Source organism: Triticum aestivum, chromosome 4B, assembly GCF_018294505.1.
Source record: "Triticum aestivum cultivar Chinese Spring chromosome 4B, IWGSC CS RefSeq v2.1, whole genome shotgun sequence".
Taxonomy (NCBI): domain Eukaryota; kingdom Viridiplantae; phylum Streptophyta; class Magnoliopsida; order Poales; family Poaceae; genus Triticum; species Triticum aestivum.
In genome coordinates this window covers 597,216,793-597,236,659 of record NC_057804.1, presented here as the reverse complement: position 1 = coordinate 597,236,659, position 19,867 = coordinate 597,216,793, and the positions used below count along the sequence as shown (strand labels likewise).

General features: G+C 44.6%; 1 protein-coding gene across 1 annotated transcript; it reads right to left on the bottom strand.

The window, feature by feature from the left end:
* Nucleotides 1-347: 347 nt before the first annotated feature.
* Nucleotides 348-4,704, bottom strand: LOC123093471 (uncharacterized). Its single transcript, XM_044515447.1, has 6 exons — nt 4,539-4,704; nt 3,967-4,105; nt 3,752-3,810; nt 1,879-3,639; nt 1,622-1,772; nt 348-1,269 (listed from the first exon to the last, which is right to left on the bottom strand). Exons 2-6 carry the CDS (start codon nt 4,022-4,024, stop codon nt 620-622), a joined length of 2,679 nt encoding a protein of 892 aa, XP_044371382.1. The 5' UTR covers nt 4,025-4,105; nt 4,539-4,704; the 3' UTR covers nt 348-619.
* Between the last annotated feature and the right edge of the window lie 15,163 nt (nt 4,705-19,867).

The following is a 19,867-nucleotide window of genomic DNA, read 5'->3' as shown; positions in this document are numbered from 1 at the left end:
TTTAAAATTTAACTAAAAAAATATTAATGCATGTCATAAAAAATAATATAATTTAAAACTACGTTGAAATAGAAATTCAACGATATAATTTTTAGTGACATGCATTAATATTTTGTTAGTTAAATCTCTAGTCAAAATTCAGCACAAAATACAATGGGTATTTATAAACCAGGACGACGGAGGTAGTAATACACTTGGGAGCTAGTGAGATAAGCCCATCTTTCTTTCTCTAGGACAAGCCTGCAGAGAGTTCTCAGAGCTGTCATCATCTCTAGCGCCTCCATTTCTCTCTTGTCTTTACACAAAAAGATGATTCCAACCCGTGGCCAAGGATTCCGAAACGCAGCTGTACTCATTCACTCATTCGTATCATTCACGATCATTATTACTGTAGAATAGAATGTATCAACTGTAACGGCATGTGGCGCGACAGAGAGAGGGGAGTGGGCACGCACACTTGACTGGAGCATACAGGACAGTCAAGAGGGACTATACACACACACACACACAAGGAGCCAAGATGCGCCGGTCCTCAGCAAACGGTCTCCACCAGATCGGAAATAAAAGCCACCGGTGGACACCACCGCGAGCAGGGCAAACAAATAAAGAGGAGCATCCATCAACGGCACCCGGCGAGCTCTGACAGCGCCTCCTCAACGACCTCGCCCAGGACATCCCCGCATATCTCCTTGGTCATGTCGTCCACCTCCATCCGCAGCATCTCAGACCACCCCCTGCCTTCGATCTCCTCGCCGACGACCCGGTCCGCCGCGGCGCCCACATTGTCCGGCAGCCCGTTGCCCGCCTCGTCGTCCGACAGCCAGCCTTTCACCAGCCTCCATGCCGCGTCGCCCACCGGCTCGTCCCGCTGCGACACGTTGACGACGATCGGCCCTGCGGTGCAAGGGTACGCGCGCCAGAGCTTGCTCTGGCCGATGTCGAGCAGCGCGGCGTTGACGGAGTCGATGAGGAGCCTCTGGCTCGACCGCCGCTCTCTGCATTTGGCGTCCTCCACCTTGCGCTCCAGGAACTGGTCGGGCACGTTTGGAGCCAGAGGGCTGTCGAGCGAATGCCACCGGGCGAAGACGTTGCTGGCCGCCTCGGTGCAGAGGCCGGCGGATGATAGGATCTTCTCGACGAATTCGTACTGCTCTTGCTCGTGGGAATCTTCTTCTTTGCTAGAGCACGGCGCGGCCTCTTCTTCGGAGGAATCGTCCCATGATAACGTCCGTGCGACCGATCCGATCGGAAGACATCTTGATAAAGGTTCTGCAAGCAAGATACATGTTGAGATTCAGAGAAATTAGTATCTACTGTGGCCTAGCCAGAAAAGATTATTAAGTACACATCATGGCTACTTACTGCTATAGCCTAATTTTATGTCCACAATAAAAGCCTGGAGTGGTGCCAATAATGGTTAATTATGAAGCACAAAAGTTAATTATACTTTATTATCTTTTATGGCCTGCCCAGAAAGATTAAGTACACTTTATTGGTACTTACTATACTACCCTACCACTATAGTAGCCTTTTATGTCTATAATGGTTAGTCATGAAGCAGAACAGTTAACATGCCACATTGCCAGAAAATTATTACATGACAGACATACTAATGTGTTACCTTGTTTAGCGGTAATTGCACTTTCTGATGAACTGGCAGACTTTTCATTCCTGTCCTCAAACAGCGCATCGAGAACAGATGTAGGACTGGGCTCATCAAAGTGTGAGTTCCGAATCTCAAATGAGTGTGCTTTCTCAAAAGAAATTAGTGCCTGCAAAATTATCCGTCCAAGTTAACAAATCAACCACTTTTATGTGTTAAAGAAGCTATATTTACATCTAGGTAACAAAAATGTACTAGAAAAGTAAGTACTGTACCTTAGAAGAAGAAAGTGCCTCTGATTCCTTGACCGGAAGTACTATTGTTGCATACTGATACTTATCTTCTAAATTCTCTGAAGCAACATCGTCTTGTAGGCCAGTACAGGCCGACTGTGATACACCAACTACTACATCACTGTCCACAGGAACTCTGCCATTCAAGCTACCCGAGGGAGATGTGATGAGCTTCTCTTTTCCGGCTTTCCTACGCATTGAGAAGAAGCTTGAAATCTTTCCCTTGAGAGATGACTTCCCATTCCTAGGTTTGGCCGCCTCCTTCGGGGTTGTGGCTTCTATATGTTGAGAATCTGAAGATCTAGCATCTAAACGCAGGCTGTCAAAGGCTGATGAAGAGACTGGAACAGATTTTGACCTTGAAATTTTATTGCTGGAGCTTTTTCCTTCCGCACCATCAACAGAACAATTAGATGGTACGGCGACTCTTGGTTCGTTGCCACACAACTGGCTGCTGGCATTAGTGGCCACCTGATCAACAACATCTTCTCTCTTCATATCAGACATGGCAAGCATTTCACCAAGCGTGCTCAAGCTCCTTCGCATCGGCACCTTTTCCCGGATAATCTCATTGGAAGATGCACTTGGCCACCTATCAGAGGTATGCTTCTTACCCTCCCTAGCTACATGTGCCTCAGGAGAACAAGAAGCATGGCTTAAAGATGAGCCAAAATAAGGATTGCTAAACCGGTAGACGTAATCCCAAGAATGGCATGATGTTGGGCTTCCAAGCTCCGAGCCACTAAAGCTACTGTGCCCTTCTTCAGCGCGATCATAATACGATCTATCTCGCCCGACCATATTTGACTGTAAGCTACCCTGCAAACACTCATCATGCTGGTGACACATGCCGTGTGCTGACCAGTGTATCTCATCACTCACATGTCTTGATACAATAGGAGCATCAGAATCATCAGAGTTACCATGACCATTTTGTTGAAACTGCTCTGCTGCGGTGATTGAGGAGGTGGGTTTTAAGACCACTATCCGGGTGTGCTGTGGACGCCTTTCTGCTTTGGCATGACCAGCATTGGGCTTCCTATGAAGATTGCTTCTCTCTGTTCTACTCCCATGAACTGCATGATTTTGCTGCCTTTTAAGTGCATTTTCACTCTTCAGCTCCACCGATTTGGCAGGCTTCAACACGGTTATTTGCTTCCTCTGTGGTGATGTTGGCGCAGAATGGAACTCACCAGATTGCTTTGCAAAGAGCGAATTGGGTTCTTCGAGAAACTTGAGAAACAAGTCCCTGTTTGAATTCAAAGTCTCCAGAGCATCATGGAATTCTTTCGATTGGAGAAGATTCTCATGTGAGGCTAGCTGCTTTGCTTCAACAAACTTCTGCCGGACGAGATCCATTCTTTTCTTGTCATAATCTTCATGTGGCCTCCCTCTGTATGAAGAATCGTTGCTCAAATGCTCACACCTTTGTGGCTGGTATCCCACCTCGTAGACATCCTTATATTCCACATTTTCAACAGAGCCTGCATCCTTGTCGAATGACATTTGGTTGTTGACCCTTGCCATCGTGGTTGATAAATGGCCCTCTGGAGATCTCCTCCTGCTGGAAGGTTGAACAGGCTTGGGAAAGGCCACACCTTCGTCGAGACCCATCAGCCTTGCTATAACATTAGTGTTCTTGTGATTTGTGTCCCCCTCCTTTGCCATCTCCTGCGCAATCAGCATCTTCATGGGCGTACCGCCGGATCTGTCCGACGAGCTCCTCCTGATGCTGCCAGTCACCTGCGCCACACATGGATCATGCAATGATAAGCAGACTGTAAAAGGCTGAGATTTGACAGTCGACACTCAACACAAACACACGGTTGCCAGTATGAAAAATATATGTGCTTACCGTCGACTTGAGATCGGCGTACTCCTTCCGGTCCGACTGCGTTCCTCTCACCGGAGAACCTGCCAGGAAGGAGGAGATCCATAATTAGGACACCTTCCACTAACCGAAGAACAATCATACAGGAGGTCTTCTCTTCCCCATGAAAAATCATGGCAGAGTTAACCAATCATGTGTCCGGAAAAATCATGGTCAGTTGGGTCGTTGCATGACGTTACCATCTCTGGTGGCGACCCTGGCGCTGGCTCCAGCGCTCAAATCGAACAGATTGATCATTTCTTTATTCCTCCAACCCACCGCCACCAGCACCAGCTAGCTGCGACGAGAATCGTCTCCACCAGATTACGGCCAGTGTGCCTGGAGAAGAAGCAGAGCAGAAGTGAAAATAAGTCGGGAGGTATCATAGAGATGAAAAAAAAAATTGAAAGCAAGCGAGCAAAGCAGAGGCCGGAAAAATGGAGATTTTGGGCGGATTAAAAGCTGAAGCCCGAGCTAAAACCGAGGGGAAGGAGAAGATAATTTGAACGACGAGGAGGCCGTGCGGCTGCGGGCGTGCCCTGCCCTGCTGCTCGTGGCCGGGAATAGTACGAGCAACAGCGCAGAAAAGGCAGTAAAAAAAGGAGGACGAGACGAAAAGGGGGCCGGGACGGCGAGATCCCACCCTCCTTGGCGCCAATCCCGCCGCAATTCCGCGACGGCGAGGAACGAACCCGCGGAGGGGCCGGCCGGATCAAGCGTGCCAGGGAGAAGAAGGAGCCAGCGAGGCGAGAGGAGCAGAGGGCGTGCGTACCGGTTCGGCAGTGTGGAGCGGGCGGTGCAGCGGCGGCAGCGGCGGTGGTGGCGTCGTCCGGTCGCCGGCAACCGCGGAGGCCCTGCCCCACCGGCGCTGCGCTGCGTGGGGAGGGAGGGGGGAGAGCGAGCGAGCGAGGCGTGGTGGGGTGGGTGGGGGTGCGCGCGTGCGTGGGTTCTTGAGCTTTTGTATCGTAGCGGATAGGAGAGGGGAGGGGAGACAGCGAGGGGAGGAGGGGTTGGTTGTTGGATTAACGGCGCCGAGAGAGGAGGATCGGAGGTGAATCAAAAGGTGGCAGCTCCTTTCAAAAAAAAAAGGTGGCTGCTCCATCACACACACACACACACACACACAAAGAACTCACCGTGCCAGCATTACAAAACAATTCAGAAATCAAAAATCAAACATATAATAATAAGAAAAAGGTTTTGTCGTCCGCCCATCCTTCTTCCAATCATGGTTTTGATTTTCTGCCCTCCTATTTTCGGTTTTTTTCATCGCTTTTTTCTTTCTTTCTAAAAACCGTCTCAACTGGCCTACCTCATACTGATTTACCGAATATTTTTTTTCTTGTTATATACTAAGTCAAAAAGTTCTAATGAAATTAAATCCTATTTTTAAGCAATCACGCCAATATAGCATGTGAATCATGGGCTAATCTACCCTAACATTTATCTATGATCCGTTGCAACTTGCAATTGCAACACTCCGTTCCTCGCTCTGCAAACAAATGTAAGGCGTTGTTAAAAAAAGTTACGACGCACTGCTCTCTCCGTGTGAAGAAAGAGGATACGCGGTGCTCTCATTTTCAGATGTACTTACAAAAAAGCAGCACTGCTGCTGCTGCCTACTAGTATTTGCAATGTACTCCCTCCGTAAACTAATATAAAAGCGTTTAGATTACTAAAGTAGTGATCTAAACGCTCTTATATAAGTTTACAGAGGGAGTACTTATCGGTGTGCTCATTATCTTCCAGAAGGAGGGAAATGCCGTATTCGGTTGATTGGATTCGTATAAGTACGCCTTTCTTTTCCCCCGAAGAAGACGCCTCACCTCGCGCCCACCAGCTGCTTTGTAGAGTAGCGCCCTCGTTTGTACGCACGCACGCACGTAGCTCTCGAGTGGAGTATGTACGAGCATCACGCAGACTAGTCGGAGGGTTCCGGACACCGTGCCATCACGACGATGCCGCGTGCGTGATGGACGCGAGCGGAACGACGAGGCGACAACAAGGCGTTTGAATCACCGGCCCATCATCATCATCGCGCGCCCGCAGGCCGCGGGCGGGCGGCGTTTGCGCCGTGTCCTCTTCCTGTTCGCCTTTTCGGCCATGGTCCTGACCGCCTTCCGCGCTGGTTTTTTTTTTTTTTTTTGAGAACGTTCCGCGCTGGGGTTCGGCTGCTTCCTCCCCGGCGTGCCGCGGCCGTGGCAGCACTGGCCGAGGCGGCAGACAGGGCAGAGCAGCGCAGCGCAGCGAGCACTTTTTACGAGGCCCGGAGCCCCAGCCCCTGGGCGTGCGTGGTGGACTGGTAGCGAAGGAAGGAGGGCGATGGCCTTTTGGAGGGTGGGTGGCCCCGAGACGATGGCAGAAGAAACAGGCGCCGAGCTTTCCAAGGCCGAATGGGATGGATACTGGGTGGGGGCCATTATCATCGCCTCCCATTGGCTGCCGCTGTTGGCCTCGACAGGCAGCAGCATGGCTGTGTACGCCACACGGAGTCACGGCGGTGCTGCGACGACGTGTCCGTGTCGTGGGCAAGTCGCTGCGCCGCACCGTCGCTGGCCGGCCCACGTCCTTCCATTCTCCGATGAAAATGAAAGGAACTGGGGTGCTCCTCGGTGGCCCGTTGAGATATAAGAGCAAACTCCAATACACCGACCCAAACGGAAGCACGTTTTGTCCGTTTTTTGTCTGTTTTGATCGGCCGTCCGCTCGGGCATCCGCCTTCTTTGTGATTTTGATCAGTAGTGCGCCCGACGCGTCGACCTGTATTTGCCCGTATGGCCGGCTTGTTGCACAACAAATATACACGCATTTTGCATAGTTTTCCAAGCAAACAAAAGGTAGCATAGTTTCACAACCCAAATAAATATATCATATTTTACAATCCGAATAAAAAATAAATTGTCCCAAATACATTTAAAAAGGAGATACATTTATTGATTGTCAGAATATGAGCCCACATATACTCAACCAAATCATCTTGCAGCTGAATGTGAGTTTTCCAATCATACATTTGATGATGAAATTCTGTGACCTGTGCAAAAGTTGCTGCTCCTCCTCCATGCTCAGGCACAACAATGTCACCCAGAAACTGAAACCTTGATTGTAGATACGTTCCGGACGCTCATCCTCTACAATCATGTTGTGCATGATTACACAAGCAGTCATCACCTCCCACAACTTCTTGGTGCTCCAAGTTTTAGCAGGATGCTGAACGATGCCCATCGAGATTGTAGAACACCAAAGGCACGCTCGACATCCTTCCTACCACTCTCTTGCTCTTGGAAAAATCTTTTCCTCTTCTCTCCAACAGGGTTGGGGATTGTCTTCACAATAGTGGTCCACTGAGGATAGATACCATCAGCAAGGTAATATCCTTTGTTGTAGTTTTGGCCGTTGATGTTAACATTGACCGGCAGGTTGTTGCCTTCGGCAAGCCTTGCAAACACCGGCGAGCATTGAAGCACATTGATATCATTGTGCGATCCGACCATGCCAAAGAAAAGAGTGCCAGATCCAGAGATCTTGTGACGCCACTGCCTCAAGTATCACAGTGCAAGCTCTTACATGGCCCCTATACTGCCCTTGCCAAGCAAAAGGCGAAGGAAATATGCCCTAGAGGCAATAATAATGTTGTTATTTTATATTTACTTATTCATGATAAAGGTTTATTATTCATTCTGGAATTGTATTGATCGGAAACTTAAATACATGTGTGAATACATAAACAAATACCACGTCCCTAATAATTCTCTACTAGACTAGCTCGTTGATCAAAGATGGTTAAGGTTTCCTAACTATAGACATGTGTTGTCATTTGATAACGGGATCACATCATTAGAAAAATGATGTGATGGACATGACTCATCCATTAGCTTAGCATAATGATCGTTCAGTTTATTGCTATTGCTTTCTTCATGTCAAATACATATTCCTTTGACTATGATATTATGCAACTCCCGAATACCGAATGAATACCTTGTGTGCTATCAAACGTCACAACATAACTGGGTGATCATAAAGATGATCTACAGGTATCTCCGAAGGTGTTTGTTGAGTTGGCATAGATCGAGATTAGGATTTGTCACTCCGAGTATCGAAGAGGTGTCTCTGGGCCCTCTCGGTAATACACATCATAAGAAGCCTTGCAAGCAAATGACTAATGAGTTAGTTACGAGATGATGTATTACGGAACGAGTAAAGAGATTTTTCGGTAACGAGATTGAACTAGGTATAGAGATACCGACGATCGAATCTCGGGCAAGTAACATACCGATGGACAAAGGGAATTATGTATGTTGTCATAACGGTTCGATCGATAAAGATCTTCGTAGAATATGTAGGAACCAATATGGGCATCCAGGTTTCGCTATTGGTTATTGACCGGAGAGGTGTCTCGGTCATGTCTACATAGTTCTCGAACCCGTAGGGTCCGCACGCTTAACGTTCGTTGACGATATAATGTTATCTAAGTTATATGATTTGGTGACCGAATGTTGTTCGGAGTTCCGGATGAGATCACGAACATGAAGAGGAGTCTCGAAATGATCAAGAGGTAAAGATTGATATATAGGACGATGGTATTCGGACACTGAAATAGTTTCGGAGTGCACCGGGTAGTCATCGGGTCACCGGAAGGGGTTCCGAACACCCCCGGCAAGTGTATGAGCCTTATGGGCCATAGGAGGGGACATACCAGCCCACTAAGGGGCTGGTGCGCCCCTCTACATGGCTCGCCGGCCCTAGGGGAAGGAAGGGGAGGGGTGGCCCCTCCTGCCTTTCCCTCCTCAGGAGAGAAAGGAAATGGGGGGCACCTCTTCCTTCCTTCCTCTCGCACTCCAATAAGGAAAGGGGGCGCCACTTGGGGAGGACTGAGGGAGTCCTAAATTAGGGGGTCCTCGGACAACCGTACTATATACTTTGGTCGGACTGTTGGACTATGAAGGTACAAGATAGAAGACTTTGTCCCGTGTCCGGATGGGATTCTCCTTTGTGTGGAAGGCAAGCTTGGTGATTCGGATATGTAGATTCCTTTCTCTGTAACCGACTTTGTGTAACCCTAGCCCCTTCGGTGTCTATATAAACCAGAGGGTTTAGTCTGTAGGACAAGAATCATATCCTCATAGGCTAGACTTCTAGGGTTTAGCCAATACGATCTCATGGTAGATCAAGTCTTGTAATACTCATATTCATCAAGATCAATCAAGCAGGAAGTAGGGTATTACCTCCATAGAGAGGGCCTGAACCTGGGTAAACATTGTGTCCCCCGCCTCCTGTTATCATTAGCCTTAGACACATAGTTCGGGACCCCCTACCCGAGATCCACAGGTTTTGACACCGACATTGGTGCTTTCATTGAGAGTTTCGCTGTGACGTCGAAGATAGGCTTGATGGCTCGCCTTGTCATCAAGGACAAAATCACCTCCGAGGGAGCCCCGGCCTCGGGCCAAACCATCCGGTTGGGCGGCTTTACCATGGTCGCCCGTTCGACCTTCGAGCCGATGATGACTTCTCGTGTCATCGAAAATCGCCTCCACGTCAGTTCAGAATACTCCGAACAGATGGATCCGACGGAGTTGTCGTCTTTAAACGAACTCCTGGATCGCGTCGCCACCTTGGGAGTCGCTACAGACTACGATCGGATTGGGCTTAAACCCGATCAGAGAGAAATTGAATGTCCACCGATCACCCATCAGATAGCGGCATTGGAGGAGCAGTGCGACGACTCTTCCCCTATGTTGAGGACGAACTATGTTTGGATCTCCGAGCTCACAGAGCCGGATACTCACCCGCAGGAAGACTTGCCCCGTACTCCGAACTTGGAATCGGACTGTGGGCCTGAAAAACTGGTTCATATCCCAGAGCCTGAACTGTTAAGCTCGGAAGTTTCTCAAGCTCCGGATCCCAGATTGGGTCAGGGTTCAGACTTAAATCAACCCACCCACCCAGATATAAGCGATCTTACCCACATCAGACAGCAGTCCCAAGAAACGGTCCATCACTTTTGGGCCAGATTCCTCCTTGTCAAGGACAAAGTCAAATGCTATCGTGATGAAGACGCAACCTCATTATTCTGCAAAAATTGCACGGACGAGGGAATTCTCAATGCAATCAATCGCCATCACGTATCACACTTCGCTGACTTGGTAACCATAGTACAAAAGTACTGTGCAATGGAAAGTGCCTGGAAAACTCAGGCAGCCTCTTGGGAGCCACCGGTTTCCACTAAACCCCTCATCCAGACAAAAAGGGTGCACCCTCGTCGGTCGCCCGATCCAATAACCAAAAAATCAAAGCCCATTACGGGGCGTGGAACCATCCTAGAGAGATGGCTTGATAGGCCATGCAAGATACACACAACACCAGATACCATACCAACCCACAGCCTTAGAGCATGTTGGATACTCCAGCAGGTGGCCAAGAGCGGCGAGGATCTCCTCATCAAAAATACCGCAGAGCAACATCCCACGAAATACAACAACCATACAGTGCATACAGTCTTTGAGACTTTCGCCTCAAATAATAGGAGCAAAAGGGCACTCTGGGCCTCACTTAAGTCTGCCAAGTTGCAAGAATAAACCCCTGGAACGACACGGCTATAACTTTCAATGCTAGTGACGAACCAAAATTCAGAACAGTCCGGGCACCTGCCGCACTAGTCCTTAGTCCAATTGTGGACGACTTTTGACTTACCAAAGTTCTCATGGACGGCGGCAGCGGACTAAACCTCATTTATGAGGAAACTCTCAACAAAATGGAATTAGACAGTAGCCGCATTGAGTAGAGTAGCACGTCCTTCCAAGGAATTATTCCCAGTCAGGAGGCACGGTGTGCGGGAAAATCACACTCAATGTGGTATTCGGCACGCCAGAGAACTATCAGTCTGAAGAGATAACATTTCAAGTGGCCTCTTTTAACAGTGGATATCACGCCCTTTTAGGGCGAGATGCATTTGCAAGCTTCCAAGCTATACCCCATTACGGGTACATGAAGCTCAAGATGCCCGGGCCCAATGGAATCATCACCCTTGCCAGTGATCCAGATATAGCACTCCGCGCCAAAAACAAAACCGTCGCCTTGGCCCTCGAGGCATTATCTGAAGCCCTCGCGGCCAAAGAATTAACTGCGTTGTGCTCCATGGTGGATAGGGATGATGTGATCCTCGATAAGCGACCCAAATCCACCTCCTTCAAACCAGCAGACGAAATAGTCAAATTCCAAGTCCATCCAATGGACTCCAAAAGACAGCATCCATCGGGGCACAGCTGGACTCCACGGTTGACGCCGCACTGCAGGCGTTCCTACGCGAAAATTGGGACATATTCGCCTGGCACCCTTCTGATATGTCAGGGATCCCACGCAGGCTAGTCGAACACATCCTAAACATCCTGAAGGGATATAAGCCGGTCAAGCAAACATTACGGCGCTTCTCCGAACCAAAATGACAAGCTATGGGAGAGGAGCTAGCCAAGTTACTCGAAGCTGGATTCATCAGAGAGATAAAACACCAGGGCTGGCTAGCAAACCTGGTGATGGTACCAAAGAAGGATAAATCCTGGCGGCTATGCGTCGATTTCAAAGACCTCAACAAGGCTTGCCCTAAGGATCCCTTTCCCCTCCCCCGCATTGATCAGATCATCGATGCTACCTAGGACACGACTCACTGTGTTTCCTCGGCGCATACTTCGGATACCATCAAATCAAGATGAAGGAGTCTGATCAGGCCGCAACGGCATTTATTACCCCATACGGGCCTTTCTGCTTCAACACTATGCCTTTCGGGCTAAAAAACGCCGGTGCCACCTATCAACGCATGATTCAAACATGCCTGGAGAAACAAATCGGCAAGACAGTTGAAGCATACGTGGATGATGTAATCATCAAAACTAGGCATGTCGAATCCCTAATAGACGATCTGCGTCTCACATTCGACAACCTCCGAACATATGACATCAAGCTCAATCCGGAAAAGTGTGTTTTCGGCGTTCCCGCTGGAAAACTTCTGGGCTTCATCATTTCCAATAGAGGAATTGAGGCAAACCCAGCTAAAATACGAGCTTTGTCATAGTTGGCTACCCCAACAGACCTTAAACAGGTCCAAAAATTATCCGGATGTGTGGCAGCTTTAAGCCGCTTTATCTCCAGACTAGGAGAAAAGGCATTACTGATGTATCGCCTTCTCCGACGTACCGAACACTTCGATTGGATGGACCCGACAACGGCCGGATTGTAAGAAATAAAGGCTCTTCTAGCAAGCAACCCAATCCTGGTTGCGCCAAACATTGGCGAACCCATGTTATTATACATATCGGCCACACAGCAAGTCGCGAGCGTGGTGCTCGTCGTTGAACGAGAGGTGGACAGACACAAGTTCCCGCTCCAGAAGCCGGTATACTACGTATCCACCGTCCTCACACCATGCAAATCCCAGTACCCTCATTACCAAAAAAATAGCATATGCGGTTTTCATGGCATCCCGGAAGCTATGACACTACTTTCAAGAGTGTTCAATTACGGTGGCCTCCGAAGTACCTCTCAATGACATAATAAACAACTGCGACGCTACGGGCCGGATTGCCAAGTGGGCCATTGAGCTCCTTCCATTCGACATATCATACAAACCGCGCAGGGCCATTAAATCTCAAGTATTGGCTGACTTCATCGCCGAATGGACAGAAGCCGAACTCCCTAAAGAGTACGACACATACTCCACCTGGATCATGCACTTCGACGGCTCTAAAATGCTGGCAGGTGCTATGTCTTGAGCTTACGTTGGTTTTCCTTGAAGAGGAAAGGGTTATGCAGCAATAGTAGTGTAAGTATTTCCCTCAGTTTTTGAGAACCAAGGTATCAATCCAGTAGGAGGCTCCTCAGAAGTCCCACGCACCTACACAAACAAACAAGAACTCACAACCAACGCAATAAAGGGGTTGTCAATCCCTTCAAGGCCACATGCGAAAGTGAGATCTGATAGAGATAATATGATAAGATAAATATATTTTTGGTATTTTATAATATATATTGGAAAATAAAATATGCAAATAAAAGTAGATTGAAAGCTTATATGATAAGAGATAGACCCGGGGGCCATATGTTTCACTACTAGCTTCTCTCAAGATAGCATAAGTATTACGGTGGGTGAACAAATTACTGTCGAGAAATTGATAGAAAAGCGAATAATTATGAGGTTATCTAGGCATGATTATGTATATAGGCATCACGTCCGTGACAAGTAGACCGACTCCTGCCTGCATCTACTACCATTACTCCACACATCGACCGCTATCCAGAATGCATCTAGAGTATTAAGTTCATAAAGAACGGAGTAACACATTAAGAAAGATGATATGTAGAGGGATAAACTCATGCAATATGATATAAACCCCATCTTTTTATCCTATATGGCAACAATACAATACGTGCCTTTCTGCCCCTACTGTCACTGGGAAAGGACACTGCAAGATTGAACCCAAAGCTAAGCACTTCTCCCATTGCAAGAAAGATCAATCTAGTAGGCCAAACCAAACTGATAAGGGAGAATTACATTTTTACCCCTAGTTGGTTCCTACCCACGGGTTTTGCCCTTACTTTTCGAGCTTGCTCAGTTTTGCCCTTACTTTTTCCATCGAGGTCCCTCGAATGCCCTTTGATCGTTTGACCAAAACTTTGAAAATTCATAACTAATTCATATGAACTCAGAAAAATGCAAATAAGATATCAAAATGTTCAGATAAACATTACCTTTCTGGGCATATCATTTGCATTCAGGATAAAAGCATCGTTTAAACTACACGAGGTAATTAATGTTATTAACACTATTAAAAATAAATAGGTATAAACAATATTTTTTTGTGAATAAAAATTATATGCAAATGTAGGTGATGTTTTCTGAGCATCCTGATACCTTATTTGCATTTTCCTGAGTTCGTATCAACTTGTTATGAAGTTTCCAAATAATGGTCAAAGTCGTTAGAACATTCATAACAAGTTGATATAAACTCAGAAAAATGCAAATAAGTTATCAGGATGTTTAGAAAACATCACCTACATTTGCATGTAATTTTTATTCATGAAAAAAATATTGTTTATACCTATTTATTTTTAATAATGTTAATAACATTAATTACCTCGGGTAGTTTAAACGATGCTTTTGTCCTGAATGCAAATGATATTCCATAAAGGTAATGTTTATCTGAACATTTTCATATCTTATTTGCATTTTTCTGAGTTCGTATGATTTAGTTATGAATTTTTAAAGTTTTGGTCAAACAGTCAAAGGGCATTCGAGGGACCTCGATGAAAAAAGTAAGGGAAAAACTGAGCAAGCTCGAAAATTAAGGGCAAAACCCATGGGTAGGAACCAACGAAGAGACTCGCAAAGATAACTTAATCACACATAAAAGAATTCAGAGGAGATTCAAATATTTCTGATAGATAAACTTGATCATAAACCCACAATTCATCGGATCTCGACAAACACACCACCAAAAGAGTTACATCGAATAGATCTGCAAGAAGATCGAGGAGAACATTGCATTGAGATTCAAAGAGAGAGAAGAAGCCATCTAGCTAATAACTATGGACCCGAAGGTCTGTGGGAAACTACTCACAACTCATCGGAGAGGCCTTGGAGATGATGTAGAGTCCCTCCATGATCGATTCCCCCTCCGGGGGAGCGTCGGCGAAGGCTCCAAGATGGGATCTCGCGGATACAGAAGGTTACGGCAGTGGAAATAATTTTTCGTGGTCGCTTCTGATGTTTTCGGGGTACATGGGTATATATAGGAGGAAGAAGTAGGTCGGTGGATGCCCGAGGGGCCCACGAGGGTGGGGGGCGTGCCCAGCCCTAGGGGCGCGCCGGGCACCCTCGTGGCTGCCTCGGTTGTTTCTTGACTTCCACTCCAAGTCCTCTGGATCACGTTTGTTCCAAAAAGATCGCTTCTGAAGGTTTCATTCCGTTTGGACTCCGTTTGATATTCCTTTTCTTCGAAACACTGAAATAGGAAAAAAAACAGCAATACAGGGTGGGCCTCCGGTTAGTAGGTTAGTCCCAAAAATGATATAAATGTGTAAAGTAAAGCCCATAAACATCCAAAACGGGTAATATAATAGCATGGAACAATCAAAAATTATAGATACGTTGGAGACGTATCAAGCATCCCCAAGCTTAATTCCCGCTCGTCCTCGAGTAGGTAAATGATAAAAACAGAATTTTTGATGTGGAATGCTACCTAGCATAATTCTCAATGTAATTCTCTTTATTGTGGCATGAATGTTCAGATCCAAATGATTCAAAATAAAAGTTCATATTGACATAAGAAATAGTAATACTTCAAGCATACTAATCAAAGCAATCATGTCTTCTCAAAACAACATGGCTAAAGAAAGTCCATCCCTACAAAATATATAGTTAGGCTATGCTTCATTTTCGTCACACAAAAATGCTCCCATCTTGCACACCCCCAATGACAAGCCAAGCAATTGTTCCGTACCTAAATAATCTCAAACTTTTTCAACTTTCACGCAATACATGAGCGTGAGCCATGGATATAGCACTATGGATGGAATAGAATATGATGATGGGGGTTGTGTGGAGAAGACAAAAAAGGAGAAAGTCTCACATTGACGAGGATAATCAACGGGCTATGGAGATGCCCATCAATTGATGTCAACATGAGGAGTAGGGATTGCCATTCAACGGATGCACTAGAGCTATAAATGTATGAAAGCTCAACAAAAGAAACTAGTGGGTGTGCATCCAACTTGCTTGCTCACGAAGACCTAGGGCATTTTGAGGAAGCCCACCATAGGAATATACAAGCCAAGTTCTATAATGAAAAATCCCCCCTAGTATATGAAAGTGACAACATATGAGACTCTTGATATGAAGAACATGGTGCTACTTTGAAGCACAAGTGTGGAAAAAGATAGTAACATTGCCCCCTTTTCTTTTTTTTCTTTTTTTCTTTTTCTTTTTTTTTCTTTTGACCTTTCTTTTTTTTTCTTTTTGGCCATTTTTTTCTTTGGCCTTTTCTTTTTTTTGGCCTTTTTTTATTTGGGGACAATGCTCTAATAATGATGATCGTCACACTTCTATTTATTTACAACTCATGAGTTACAACCCAAAACTAGAACAAGATATGACTCTATATGAATGCCTCCGGCGATGTAACGGGATGGGCAATGAATCAAGAGTGACATGTATGAAAAATTATGCATGGTGGCTTTGCCACAAATATGATGTCAACTACATGATCATGCAAGGCAATATGACAATGATAATGTGTGTCATAAAAAAACGGAACGGAACGGTGGAAAGTTGCATGGCAATATATCTCAGAATGGCTATGGAAATGCCATAATAGGTAGGTATGGTGGCTGTTTTGAGGAAGATATAAGGAGGTTTATGTGTGATAGAGCGTATTGTATCACGGGGTTTGGATGCACCGGCGAAGTTTGCACCAACTCTCAAGGTGAGAAAGGGCAATGCACGGTACCGAAGAGGCTAGCAATGATGGAAGGGTGAGAGTGCGTATAATCCATGGGCTCAACATTAGTCAAAAGAACTCATATACTTATTGCAAAAATCTACAAGTAATCAAAAACCAAGCACTACGTGCATGCTCCTAGGGGGATAGATTGGTAGGAAAAGACCATCGCTCGTCCCCGACCACCACTCATAAGGATGCACAATCTAAGAACACCTCATGTTTCAAATTTGTTACATAACTTTTACCATACGTGCATGCTACGGGACTTGCCAACTTCAACACAAGCATTCTTTAAATTCATAATCACCCAAATAGCATGACTCTAATATCACTACCTCCATATCTCAAAACAATTATCAAGTATCAAATTGATCATAGCATCCAATTCACTTCCTATGATAGTTTTTATTATACCCAACTTGGATGCTCATCATTCTAGGACCAATTTTATAACCATAGCAAATACCATGCTGTTCTAATAGACTCTCAAAATAATATAATTGAAGCATGAGAGATTAATAATTTCTACAAAATTAAGCCACCGCTGTGCTCTAAAAGATATAAGTGAAGCAGTAGAGCAAAAACTATCTAGCTCAAAAGATATAAATGAAGCACATAGAGTATTCTAATAAATTCCAATCATGTGGGTTTATCCCAAAAGGTTTGTACAGCAAGGATGATTGTCGTAGACTAAAAAGCAAATACTAATATCATACAAGATGCTCCAAGCAAAACACATATCATGTGGCGAATAAAAATATAGCTCCAAGTAAAGTTACCGATAGACGAAGATGAAAGAGGGGATGCCTTCCGGGGGCATCCCCAAGCTTAGGATTTTGGCTATTCTTGAATATCTTGGGGTGCCATGGGCATCCCCAAGCTTAGTCTCTTGCCACTCCTTATTCCATAATCCATCAAATCTTTACCCAAAACTTGAAAACTTCACAACACAAAACTCAACAGGAAATCTCATAAGCTCCGTTAGTGCAAGAAAGAAAAACCACCACATAAGGTACTGTAATGAGATCATTTTTTTATTTATATTGGTGTTAAACCTACTTTATTCCAAGTTCTCTATGGTTCATACCCCTTCATACTAGCCATAGATGCATCAAAATAAGCAAACAACACACAAAAAGCAGAATCTGTCAAAAAACAGAATAATCTGTAGCAATCTGTAACTCTCGAATACTTCTATAACTCTAAAAATCCTACAAAAATAGGAAGTCCTGGGAAATTTGTCTATTGATCTACATAAAAAAGAATCAACGCAAAATCACGTCTCTGTGAATTACCAAAATTATTTTCGTGCGCGCAAAGTTTCTGTTTTTCAGCAGAATCAAATTAACTATCACTGTAGGTTATCCTATAGGTTATACTTGGCACAAACACTAATTAAAACATGAAAATACATCTAAACAGAAGGTAGATGATAAATTTATTACTAAACAGAAGCAAAAACAAAAAATAAATATAAATTGGGTTGCCTCCCAACTAGCGCTATCGTTTAACGCCCCTAGCAAGGCATTGATAATTTTAATGATGCTCACATGAAAGACAAGAAATGAAGCGCAAAGAGAGCATCATGAAACACGTGACAAACACATTTAAGTCTAAGATACTTCCTATGCATAGGCATATTATGAGCAAACAAATTTTGAAGACAAACAAAAACTAGCATATGCAAGGAATAAGAAAGAGACGATAGCAATCTCAACATGACGAGAGGTAATTTAGTAAGATAAAAATTTATGTGACCATATTTTCCTCTCTTATAATAATTACATGTAGGATCATAGGCAAATTCAACAAAATAGCTATCACATAACATATTCTTAACATGATCCACATGCATGCAAAGTTGACACTCTTCCAAGATAGTGGGATTAACATTAACTAAAGTCATGACCTCTCCAAACCCACTTTTATCAAAAATATTATAAGATTGAACGTACTACAAATATGTGGGATCTAAAGTTGACACTCTTCCAAACCCACTTTCAATATTATTGCAAACACTATTAGCAATCTCATATTCATCATGGGGCTTAAATAAATTTTCAAGATAAGAAGAATCACCCCAATCATGATCATTGCAACAAGTAATAGGCATAGCAAAACTAGCATCCCCAAGCTTAGGGTTTTGCATATTGTTAGCACAATTGACATCAAGATAATTTATAGTAAAATCATTGCAATCATGCTTTTTATTAAAAGAGTTATTGTGAATCTCTTCATAAATTTCTTTATCATAATTTCTAGGTTCATGAATTTCAAGCAAAGCTTCATAAAGATAATCTAGTGCACAAAACTCACTAGCAATTGGTTCATCATAATTGGATCTCTTAAAAAGATTAGCAAGTGGATGAGGATCCATAGATCTTATCTTATCTGTTTAGCAATAAATAAACAACTATTCCAACTAAACGACCAAACGAGCCAAGTAAGACATCAAAGCAAATGAAAAGACAAACAGAAGAAGGGCGAATAAAATGGCAAGGGTGAAGTGGGGGAGAGGAAAACGAGAGGCAAATGGAAAATAATGTATGCCAGGGAGATGAGTTTGTGATGGGTACTTGGTATGTCTTGACTTGAGCGAAGACCTCCCCGGCAACGGCGCCAGAAATCTTTCTTGCTACGTCTTGAGCTTGCGTTGGTTTTCCTTGAAGAGGAAAGGGTGATGCAGCAATAGTAGCATAAGTATTTCCCTCAGTTTTTGAGAACCAAGGTATCAATCCAGTAGGAGGCTCCTCAGAAGTCCCACGCACCTACACAAACAAACAAGAACTCGCAACCAACGCAATAAAGGGGTTGTCAATCCCTTCAAGGCCACTGGCGAAAGTGAGATCTGATAGAGATAATATGATAAGATAAATATATTTTTGGTATTTTATAATATAGATTGGAAAATAAAAGATGCAAATAAAAGTGATTGAAAGCTTATATGATAAGAGATAGACCCGGGGGCCATAGGTTTCACTACTAGCTTCTCTCAAGATAGCATAAGTATTACGGTGGGTGAACAAATTACTGTCGAGCAATTGATAGAAAAGCGAATAATTATGAGATTATCTAGGCATGATCATGCATATAGGCATCACGTCCGTGACAAGTAGACTGACTCCTGCCTGCATCTACTAATATTACTCCACACATCGACCGCTATCCAGCATGCATCTAGAGTATTAAGGTCATAAAGAACGGAGTAACGCATTAAGAAAGATGACATGATGTAGAGGGATAAACTCATGCAATATGATATAAACCCCATCTTTTTATCCTCATTGGCAACAATACAATACGTGCCTTGTTGCCCCTGCTATCACTGGGAAAGGACATCGCAAGATTGAACCCAAAGCTAAGCACTTCTCCCATTGCAAGAAAGATCAATCTAGTAGGCCAAACCAAACTGATAATTCGAAGAGACTTGCAAAGATAACTTAATCACACATAAAAGAATTCAGAGGAGATTCATATATTTCTCATAGATAAACTTGATCGTAAACCCACAATTCATCGGATCTCGACAAACACACCGCAAAAAGAGTTACATCGAATAGATCTCCAAGAAGATCGAGGAGAACATTGCATTGAGATTCAAAGAGAGAGAAGA

Coding starts and splice junctions, on each gene's coding strand:
- LOC123093471 (XM_044515447.1), bottom strand. CDS start 4,024: ATGATCAATCTGTTCGATTTGAGCGCTGGAGCCAGCGCCAGGGTCGCC. Junction 3,811..3,966: donor CAGGGTCGCCACCAGAGATG/GTAACGTCATGC, acceptor CCTTCCTGGCAG/GTTCTCCGGTGAGAGGAACG. Junction 1,773..1,878: donor AGGCACTTTCTTCTTCTAAG/GTACAGTACTTA, acceptor ATAATTTTGCAG/GCACTAATTTCTTTTGAGAA.